The sequence below is a fragment of the Coturnix japonica genome, chromosome 1, assembly GCF_001577835.2.
Source record: "Coturnix japonica isolate 7356 chromosome 1, Coturnix japonica 2.1, whole genome shotgun sequence".
Classification (NCBI taxonomy): Eukaryota; Metazoa; Chordata; class Aves; order Galliformes; family Phasianidae; genus Coturnix; species Coturnix japonica.
The window spans coordinates 155,198,600-155,210,049 of NC_029516.1; the positions used below are offsets into that span (position 1 = coordinate 155,198,600).

The window sequence follows — 11,450 nt, forward strand, 5'->3', positions numbered from 1 at the left end:
TCAAAAGAAAGGTTTTGTCTTAAAAAAAATAATAATAAAAAAAATACAATTACATCGATCCTTAGGTCACCAGCCATACACAAGTAAACAAACAGGAAGTTGCAACAATGTTGCGCGCAAAGTGCTACAAAGTGCTACAACAAAACAGGAAGCAAAGAAAGTTGATTCAGGTTGGTAGACTTATCAAGATAGCCTAAATTACAAAGAGAAAAAAGTGAAGTGCTAAGCAATAAACAGATTAGATTAAGAGATTGAACAAAAATAGCTCAGATAGCTTACTGAGTTAACATAGATGTTAAAAGCCACGGTATTTATCAGGATATAGTCATCCCTGTTTTGGTACTAGCCCAATCACAGACTGCGTTCCACTCTAACTGATATCAGCGCACCGTGTTGTTAAGGGAGCAGGAACAAAGCTGTCAGCAGAAATTCAGGGATGGCTGTGTAGATTCTGGTAGTTCTGTTTTTTGTTTTTAGAATGTATAATTACCCACGGTGCATCATATATTCAATAAGCATGAGTGAAGGTACTGGAAAAGCACTAAAATGAAAGAAAAACCTGCACCACAACCTCCAAGACACCAGCCTGATGAATGTAATGAGCTATACCTTTTGAGTAGTGGTCAATAAGGCATGGTGAGGGGATCTGAGATAGAATGCCAACAGAAAAAATAAGTGTATAACCAAGTACACTGCTCAGTATGTAGTCTTGTAAAATACATGGTTTAAATGGAGAATGAGGTCACAGTTCTGTAAAAATAGCCTCTTGACAGAGCAAGGTGCTAACCCTCAGCCTGACGTAAAGGGATAAAACAAAGCAAGGGCTGGAGTCAGATTCTGTGATCCTTGTGGGTCCCTTCCAACTCAGAATATTCTAAGATTCTACGATCCTAGTGCCTCAGGTGGGGGAAAAGAAGAACGAATTGAGGTGTTTTATTGATACCAGTCTCAGAACTTTATTACTTCAGTGTGACAAATATAATACAAAAGCCTTACATGTTCATTTCCCTTATAATCTATGAACTGAATCCTATGAAGACAAGTGAAATATAGACCTAAGAAGAAAATAGCTATTCATAATTAAGTGGTAACAAACATTCAGTGATATGCTTGCCATGGCAGTTTTTAAAAAGTTATTGCCTATAAAAATACATCAATTCATCATACCAGAAGCACAGCCACCTTGCTAAGATATAACTAGAGCTCTGTGATTGATACTGAAATTGAAAAGATTCCCATCTGTAAATATCTAACACCAAAAAGGCACCGAATAATGACGACAGCTGCAGTATTCTTACACAGTTGCCCAACAGAATACTATCACAACCTCTAGCATTGATTATCACCCTTTATAAACATGGTATGTTCTACAGTCACCTCAAGACAGCTTAGAATGAAGACAGCAATAGTAGGATAAAGACCAGTAGGACAGATAACAACTCTGAGAAAGGAAACTTAGGGAAAAACACACACATACAAAAAAAAACAAAAAACAAAAAAAAAAAACCAACAACCCAAAAACAAAAACCTTAAAAACTCCCCCAATTTTTTATTTATTTATTTTTAAATAATACTGTAAACTAGTGAACAGTTGTAATAAGAAAATCAGAAGGCTTCCACAAGGAAAATGGAATAAGATCCTTAAGCCTGCAAAGCTTGTTTTACAGGACAAACAGAAGCCACATGACTGAGGCTAAAGCTCACTCTTTCACAAAGCACAAAAGCGATTCTTCTATCCACACAGTAGCAGAACTCTACCACAGGAAGTACCTGCAACCAAGACTCTAAGTAGATTCAAAGAACTTAGATATCAAAACTCAGCTTTAGCTCAAGACAACCCTCAATCAATGTTAAAAAAAAAAAAAAAAAAGAAAAGAAAGAAAAAAGAGAAAAGATCTTACATCTCACATTTTCCCTCATCACCACTACTACAGAAAAGGCTTTAGGGCCAGAGCCATCTTTCACACAATCCAAACTAATTGCTCTGAACCTGCAAATGCCATTCTTGCAAGTATGAAGAGTGACAAAGCACTAAAAAATGGCTTACCTCTCCTGATAGGTGACTAATGCTGAAGTAGGATGGAACCACCAAGAAAATGAGAAGAGCTAGGGAGAAGCGTGGGCCGAAGTCAACAAGAACAGCAAGAGACTTTTTGAACCTGGTGTTTGACCTACTTACTTATAAGCATTCTGCAGCCTGACAAAAGATATATAAAGAAACAAAGTTTTCCAGATTGCACAAAGAGAACACCGGTCAGTTACATCTGCATCAATTTGAAAACTGTTCAGACCTACATTATCTCATGTGTTCAAGGTGCACAGGAAAAATGAGCAGTGTGTGTCAGCACCAGTCACAATTTCCAGCATCAGCTGGCTTCCTGTTCCACTTTTACATGTCTTGTATTGTCAGAGTCAGCACTACAGAACTCAAATTCTATGAAATTCAAACTGGAACAAAGAGAGAAAAAAAGCTTTCTTAAGCTAAAAGAAAATGTAATGGTCACAGTCATAGTGGATAAAAGCTGGACATACAAGAGATACTTAAAAACATACAATGAAGGAAAAACATTCCCAAGAGTATTAAAATACTGAAGTAGAGAATTAAGGAAGTAAATAATAATAATAGTAATCACAGAATCACAGAATTGTAGGGGTTGGAAGGGACCTCTAGAGATCATCGAGTCCAACCCCCCTGCCAAAGCAGGCTTCCTATACCACGTCACACAGGTCAGTGTCCAGGAGGGTCTTGAATATCTCCAGAGAAGGAGACTCCACCACCTCCCTGGGCAGCCTGTTCCAGTGCTCCGTAATGAAAGGAAGAGCTATTTGAAAGGCATTATAGACCAATTAATTAAAACCACGTGTGAAAATCTTAACTGGGAATAAAGTGGAAAAAATATATATACTTGAAGTAGAAGAACATAGATGAGCAGACTGACTGATCCAGTTCCACCTCTAGCATCACATTTGCTTGAGTACACAGTAGAAAACTTCATTTTAAACACATACTGTAAGTAAAAAAGAGTATCAAGAAGCCAAGGAAATATGGAGAATAACAATGGGCACATCTATCATAGTAATAACAACATCCTTGACAGTTTCCTAAGAAACTTAATAGGGCTGTCCAAAGGGGAAAGGCTTCTTCATCAATAGTTGCATGATCTGGTGTCAAAATACCCCCCCAAAGAGAAACCAACAAGAGCAATGAAAGGATTACACAGTTCACAAGGAAAGCATTTTTCAGTTCTATACTCTGTAGAACACAAAGATCAACACATCTCAGAGAGAGTGTACTGAACCTGGGAATTCATAGAAATCCATAAAACAAAAAGTATCACAAATCTCCTGGTAACAGAGAAATGCATGAGGCATGATAACTTCCCTCCTACTTCCAGTAATGTAACAAGAGAGAAAAAATCATGGTAGAAAAGTCTTTGGTTCATAGACTCTCATCACCTTCTAACTTTCATAATACTAACATTAGCAGGTTGTCTAAGGAGTTAAAGTTAACTCCTGACTAACCTCCTAGTAAACTCTTGCAATGTAAGGAGTTCACTTCAATTAGTTTATGGGTTGAATCTTCTCTCCATTATATCTTTTACTGTACCAGTAAACCACAAGGAATAATACAAGCAATACTAACAACCCTACAGAGTAACGTTCCATTAAATAAACTCACCACTATAATATAACAGTGAGCACAAGACTATTTCAAAGGAAAAGCAGCATCATTACGAAAATACAATGAATCAAGAGTAGCAACAAGTCCCATCAACAGTGTAGGTACGCAGAAGATCATAACACTCTCCAGGTACAAAGTCAACCGTTCAGATTTGGAAAAGTTGAAACTCCAAAAACATATTATGCATGGAAAAAGATTTTTCAGCACCAGATAAATGCATGTTATCACTTCACAGACGCAATAAATTACTGTGTCTGTCAACATCAGAATGCAACGTGAAATAACTTCAAAATGCAGTACCAGAGATCTGTGTGGGATCATCAGATCAGATGGTAACAACTGCCTAAGAGAAACCTCAGGAAGAACATTTAACAGGGAAGTGACTCTCCCAGGAAAGAAAAAAGTTTAGTCTCAGACTAAACAGAAGGAAGAAGAAGGAACAGACTTTTTAAAGTTTTACATAGAAGACAGCAGAAATCTCAGATAACCTAAAACATAAAGAAGTATCTCAAACTAACTTCTGATTCTAGTTGATAATAACAGAATTTAAATATTCCAATATAGAACTAAAAAACCAAAAAGCTATTACTATATGACTTATAAATGCCCAACAATGTAGTCATATTTATTCCAGGGGCTACATGAACTGATATTGATATCAACTCTCAACACTGTCTACTCATGATCAAATTTGCATCAAAAGTCATTCAGAAATACCATAGTAAAGGACCTTGGGGAGGGGGAGTTGGGAAGAAAACTTTTATTTAATGTTGCTATTAAAATCCTTAATATGTAACATTTAGAAGTTTAGGGACAGGCCATCAACTTTACTTTGTATCAGCTGTGTTTACATTTGGTTTACATGTAAGTAAATCTTCAAAGCATAAAATTGATACATTTGCTGCACTGGCATGAAAAAAGATTAGTAGACAATGTAACTCCTCTCTTTCTTCTATGGAAATACTGACTGTAGTATATTAGAGTCCATCTGTTAAGTAATGACTGATCCAGAATGCATCGCTACTGCAGCAGACTCCCAAGCAGTTTCACATTTGTATACTTGTGATGCTGACAGAACTGTGAAACACTCATTTATTTTTAAGCGTAAGCACAGATATCAGCATTAGCAACTAAATAAGTAGGTAGATCTTATAGCCAAGCACTGTAACTAGCACTGTACGTCGCCCAAATAAATACCATAATGCATTCTAAACCCTCCTAAAACATAAGCCAGTGTTAGTCTAGCTGTTGACGTATTAACAGTTAGAATTAAAGAAAGCTTAAATATGTCTAAGTAGAATGAAATAAATGAAATAATAAAGGTTGTTTGGAAAAGATTAAAGATCAGTATCTGTCACGATCTACACAAAGCTACTTAATGAAATAAGTTAATGTCATTCCCTTATTTCGGGTGCTACTTTTAAAGGAATAGGTAAAACCCAATAAAGTTATGATGACTTGTACTACAGTTATACAAAGAAAATAGGTATTTAAAATCAGATTTCAGTTCAGTGTCTAACTGCTCATAGAGATGAATGAAAAATATATGAGATTTCCATTTTGACAAATTCACAAAACTACCAGGAGTTTTAACCCCATGTTTCAAGCCATAAATACTAAAATGTTCTGACCAAATCATGTCATTCTCTGCATGCTGCAGCTTTTCCATTCAATCTGTGCTAGGTCAAATGCAAATAGCTATCAAACAAACAGGAATACATCCCTTTAAAGTACTGGAAACGAAAGATATTTTTTACATGACTTTCTACAAAATGAGTATAGGTTAGAAGTATTCAACTCGTTTGAAACAAAGGCAGTTCCAATTAACTGCCATTCAGTTTTGAGCAGTCATTTTTCTATCCTCTTTTACACGCAAAAGCAGAGGATATTTCATTGACTGAACTGCTTCAAAAGCTGGGCTGCAGCAAATCTTGCATTCAGGAGCAGCACCAAATTGCACATAATTGAAAGTGATTCATTTTTAGATCCACTCGTTTGGCTTCTGTAGGTTCCTCAGGCTTTGGTGTAGGTAGCGCAAAAACATTAAGTCATACAGTCCTGCAGTAACTCTTTCACTCCATGAAGTGAGCAGATGACAACGGAGCTACATTTTATCAACGTTCTCGTTTCCAGCCAACTATCAAACGTTCAGAAACGTTTCACACCACGCAGACATTACACAAATTAAGCAACAACGCTTAATTTGCAGGAAGGTAATTAAGTGTTTGGGCAAGCGTGACAGATTATTAAGACACGAACAACCCAATACATCACCGCAAACACAACTCTCTTTATCACACATATAAAAGCATGCAAAACCCATGCAAAAATCTCCTTCCTCCTCCTCTGCACAAAACGCTCGCCTAGCTCTGAGCTCACAGGGTTAAACCCTTCACATGTGTCAGCCACTAAGAAAAGACAGCAGCTCGGGCTGCTTGCTTAACCTTTTTCAATTAGAAACAGACACTACATTCACGCCACTCTTCTTCCAAGGAGGAAGTCACCGGGTTACACGGCAGCACCCAGAACCTGAAGTTGCTAATGACTTAATCTCCTTATTTTTATCCGTTAGGAATGGCACAAGCTCCGCTCCCGCGGGAGAGGAGGCAGCGGGGAGGGGACAGGGGCCCTGTCTACGGCCCGGGGTCCTGCCGGGAGTTGGGCAGCGCCGGGGCTCTCTGCCACATGCAGAGGAAAGAGAGGCACGAGAGGAGTCGGGCAGGAAGGGGCGCTCTGCCCGGGGCTGGACAAGGGCCGTACAAGGGCCGTGGGCGCACGGGGGCCGCGAACGCGGAGGCGTCTCGGGCTGCGCGGGGCAGGCGGCAGGACGGCCGGTGCCCGGGGTCGGCGGCGGGGCGGGGAGGGGAGGCGGCCACTTACCAGGTTCAGCACCGTCTCCACGATGTCCCGGTTGCTGACCTCGCCGACCTGGATGAGTCCGATAAGGACGGCGAATTTCATCCGGATGTTGCGGATCGGCACCGACGGGTTAATCATCCCCGCGGGAAGCACCACGGAGCCAGCGCCCGACGCCCTCAGCTCCCCCATCACCGCGACGCTGCCTCCGCCGCCGCCTCCGCCGCCGGCCCCGACGGAGATGAGTCCCGCGGGCTGCGGCTCCGGCCCCGCCGCCGGCTTCTCGCTCGCCATTTACCTCCCGCCGTTACCGGCACCTGCCGCCTCCCCGCCCGGCCGGGCCGAGCCGAGCATCCACCGCAGCCGCAGCCGGCGGGGCCGCAGGGAGCCGGCCCGAGGAGCAGGCACCGTCCCAGGAGCCGCTCCCCCGCTCCGCTATAATGAGGGATTATTATGGGAGCCGATGCCCCGTTATAGCCGCAGCCTGCCGGCCGGGGCCGCCTCTCCACCGCGGGCCGGGAAGAGCGGGAGCCGCCGAACGCGGCCCGGCGGAGGCGAGCGGCGCTCACAGCCGGCGGAGGCGGGAGTGATCGCTGCCGCCGCTGTTGTTGTGGAGCCGAACCGCCGCCGCTCACTCCGCCATGTTGCCGCCCCCTGCCTGCGGTAGCCGCTAGGGCGCCTGCGCCGAGCCCGCGGAGGGGAGTGGCCGGGCAGGGCCCCCCCAGCCGGCCGGGGACAGGTGAGCAGGTGCGCCGAGCCGAGCAGCGGGCCCGCAGATGGGAGCCGACGGCCTCCGCCCTGAGGGGATTACGAAGCGGCAGGGGGATGTCACAGGGGATGTCACCGGCACAGGGCGCGGAGCCGACCCCACCGCCCAGGGGCGCCCCCTGCAGGGAGGGGCGGCCTCAGGGCTGCGGCTGTAGGCGGCCGTCCCGGGGTTCCGGGGCACAGGGCCCTTGTTGGGCCGCCTCGAGTGTTTTCCAGCTTCAGTAGTGGCTACCATGCCTTCCTCTCAGTAATCCCAAGCTGCTGTGTGGTAACGAGAGTATGAGTGCAAAGCTTTTGTTATTTCTTGTGTTAATTCTATTTGTTCTTACTCATTTTTCTTACTTCTGGTTCTCAATCATGTTCTCATCAGTTCTTACACGTGAAGGTCTCCAATCAGTAGTGGTTTTATCAAACCCCTTAGTTTCAGTGATGCCAATTAGCATTTTTTCAATCCTTTGTGTTATTACATCAGAGGAAGAGAAGCACTTTTGATATCTTTTGAAAAGGCTTACATTATTCAAATAGTGGTTCGAATAAAACTGTATATGTTTGCTTTGCATGTGCTGGAGATGATCCATCCCTATTCCCAAACACATTCTGTTTTGGCTTTGTAGCAACTGTAATCACAAAGTTAAATTTTACAACAAATCTCGATCCCAGGTCACAAAATACCTTTCATTCTGTCTCTAGCCAAAGTTGGGGAATTTGGCAGGAGCATCAGTCCTCCTGCAGACAACAAACTTCACAAACACAGTGAATCAGCAGGACTTGATTGGTGCACCCTCAAGGATTACAACAGCTGCTCTAAGCTCCACCAGGAGAATCATTGAATCAGAGAATTGCAGAACAGCTTAGGTTGGAAGCAGCTTTAAAGATCATCTAGTTCCAACCCCTCTGCTGCAAGCAGGGTTGCCAGCTACCAGCTCAGGTTGCCTAAGGGCCCATTCCAACCTGGCCTTGAACGCCTCCAAGAACGGGACATCCGCAACATCTCTGGGCAAAGAATATCTCAGCTCTGTGCTATCAGAGGTATTAGCTCTAGGTACTTGTAAATGCTGTATATTATATCTATATTTTTGCAAGCTCTGTAGGTTCTTGACAGTGCATGTAGACCAGGTGCACAGACATGACCAAAACAGTGGTTACCTGGGAGTTTCAGAAACATTATTTCAGAAAGCTGCAGAAAGATGGAGAGAAAACCCAGAAGATTTGTTATGGGAGGTAGAGAAAAAAAAGTTTTCTTGAAATTCCCTTACAATGGGCTGCCATCTCCTAGCAATCAACCTTTGTGAAGGTGTGCTCTAATTTCACATACTCCTGGAAGAGCCAAAGGTTTCATTCCCACCAGCCCCATAACAGAACTAGTGGTGTTGAATACATATGCAGTTAATTACCTAAATACCAAGTCATCTATCTTAGTTTAAACCACAGAGGAGGTTTCCATGAGGTAACCAGACAGACTTTAGACTGTAGTGTGTAAGCTCTCTGCATCATGGGAGGAACTCTGAGGGCAAGAACTTCCAGCCGGTAGATCACGATGGGTTGATGGAGTAGTGTGTTTTGAACTGCACATGGTATCTCTATCCTTGGCTGAAGTAAAACATGTTCCAGAAGCTTTTAAAACTATTATCCAAAAAATCCTAAGTGAAAGTCTGCAACTTGGAATTGTCAGTGAAAAATTCCATTGCTTATTTTACCTTGCCCGGCTTCCCATAAAAACAAACACCACCCATCCAAATGGTCTACAAACCAAATAATTATGCAAATATGCCTATTAGGCTGCATGATAACCTTCATCTTGAGCTGAGAAAGGAATATTTCATATTCTTAGTGTTCCTATCTGGCAATCAGATATACTCTTTGAGTCTAGAGGTACCCAAGTTAGTATAAACTTAAGTTATTTAGATATGCATACAAATATTTTAGAAAATTTCAGAATAGAATCATAGAATGGCCTGGGTTGAAAAAGACCACAGGGATCATCTAGTTTCAACCCCCTGCTATGTTCAGGTTTGCCAACCACCAGACCAGGCTGCCCAGAGCCACATCCAGCCTGGCCTTGAATGCCTCCAAGGATGGGGCATCCACAACCTCCTTGGGCAACCTGTTCCAGTGCACCACCAGCCTCTGTGTGAAAAACTTCCTCCTAATCTCCAACCTCAACCTCCCCTGTTTCAGTTTAAAACCGTTCCCCATTGTCCTGTCACTAACCACCCTCATAAACAGTCATACCCCCTCCTGTTTATATGCTCCCTTCAATTACTGGAAGGCCACAATGAGGTCAAGCCACACTGAGCACATTCCTTTTATTAAATAAATAAACAAACAAACAAACAAACAAACAAACAGGACGTTAACCTAGAACTCTGTGACATTCAGTAAAATCTGTAATGCTTTTGACAGCAAACACCCAGCAGTTCTCCCATTTGTTTTTCCCATACACCGGTCTGTTTTGCAGGTTATTTTGCTACAAACAGCATGTTTCAAAAGCAAGTTTCTTGTTGACTGACATTCTGACCAATTTTCTTGATCTAATTGATCAAGCTGCTGGTAAATGTGTATGCAATTAAATTATAACTGCTTTTCTACTGATAGGTATATAAATGTGGATCATTGTCTACTTGTCAACTTGTACAAATTCTGAATATATTTGTTACCCTTAGATCAACTGTTGAATTTGCTTAAACTTTTTTCAGTGTCCTTTTTCTTGTCTTTGTGATGAAATAGATGCGCCAATAGCTCAACCAAAAATAGCTTCCTTTCCCTAGAAAACTGGGATAACAAAATATGGCTTGATATCTATTTTATCCATTCTATACCTTATGCTATTCATGGAAGATTCCATGATTTACACATGTTCCTCAATGGTCGGATTATCGTTACAGTTTGGTCATTACGGATTATCATACAGATACGGATACGGATACAGATACGGATTATCATACAGATGGTCATCATTACAGTTTTTCTATATACAACTAGCATTCCTCTGTAGTGAGCTTCTGATACAGTTGCAATCATGAGTTTGTTTAGAAGTCGTGTTCACAGAATCCTTCATTATATAATTTCCACTTCAGTACTTGGACTAAAGTAGAACTGACCGACTCTTGTTTCCTCTTCTTAAATCACGTAATATATACCATGTGTAGTACAAGAAAGGAACGTGTGCTAAAGGAAGCTGAATTTCCAACATTATGTTTAGTAGAAGGAAATTCTTTTAGTTCTTAAACTTATATTTAGCTTTACAAATATATATACAAATATATATATTTTTTTTACAAAAGCATGTTCTCTTTATTTTTCTAAGCTAGAACACCATTTAGAAATAGCTGTCTTCTCTACCCAACGGTGTTTGTTTGTGATAAGCAAACTTTCATTGAGGTGAGCCATTCATCAGCTCTTGTGAACATTATTGCAGCACTGGCATTCTGAAAGAACAACAAATCTGTAACACTGATCTTAGCCCTGTAGTAACTTTCTTGTTTATTTTCAGTGTCTCCTCCAGGCTAAACATCCCCAGGTCTCACAGCCATTTCCTTCCATTCTAACACCTCATCAGACTGAAAAATTAAGATGAGACTACATGCAATAGAAAGGCTACAGAAAATGGTTATTTTCTTTAAATATGGTATTTGTCTCCTTTCTTTGATACTGACATATTCCATACAACATGAATCTGTCAGTGACAGTTCCACGCACGATGTGGCTGGTGGGGTCCCAGCCCAGCAGGGTGTTATGCATTAGCAAATCCCAATCTTTGCATAATTACAACATTTTCATTTCAGCTTGCAAGATCAGTCATCGAAAATAGGTCCAGAGAAGTGTGTCAGGAGGCAGCGTGTGTGGAAGGCTTCCATGCAGTTACTGCTCACAAAGGCAAAACTGATGCAAACACATGATCTCATCCCTTTCTGTACCTTTCACAACACTTGAAATGAGAGAAGATAATACCTTTGGTCCTCGAGCATACTGTTGCATCACCCGTAATAGACAATGGGAGGGTTATTTCATGATATTTCTTCAGTTTTCTTAGTATACACTCCATGAATGCTAGAAGTAGTCTGGAGTATAATTTCAGGAAACAAAGAAAAACATGTATGTCTGTTTCCTATGTTTGCAACAAACAGATGAGGAGAAAATAAAG

General features: G+C 41.9%; 1 protein-coding gene across 16 annotated transcripts in view; it reads right to left on the bottom strand.

Moving 5' to 3' along the window:
- NBEA (neurobeachin) overlaps positions 1-7,201 on the bottom strand; it is a 460,919-nt gene extending 453,718 nt beyond the window's left edge. For 11 of the 16 annotated variants that reach the window (XM_015851986.2, XM_015851985.2, XM_032442135.1 and 8 more), the window contains exon 1: positions 6,563-7,200. In XM_015851986.2, coding sequence (XP_015707472.1) covers positions 6,563-6,832 — 270 coding nt within the window. In that variant the 5' untranslated portion in view covers positions 6,833-7,200. Of the gene's footprint in view, positions 1-6,562 lie in introns of all 16 variants that reach the window. The other 5 variants (XM_015851984.1, XM_015851983.1, XM_015851980.1 and 2 more) reach the window with 2 other exon arrangements.
- Positions 7,202-11,450: the final 4,249 nt, after the last annotated feature.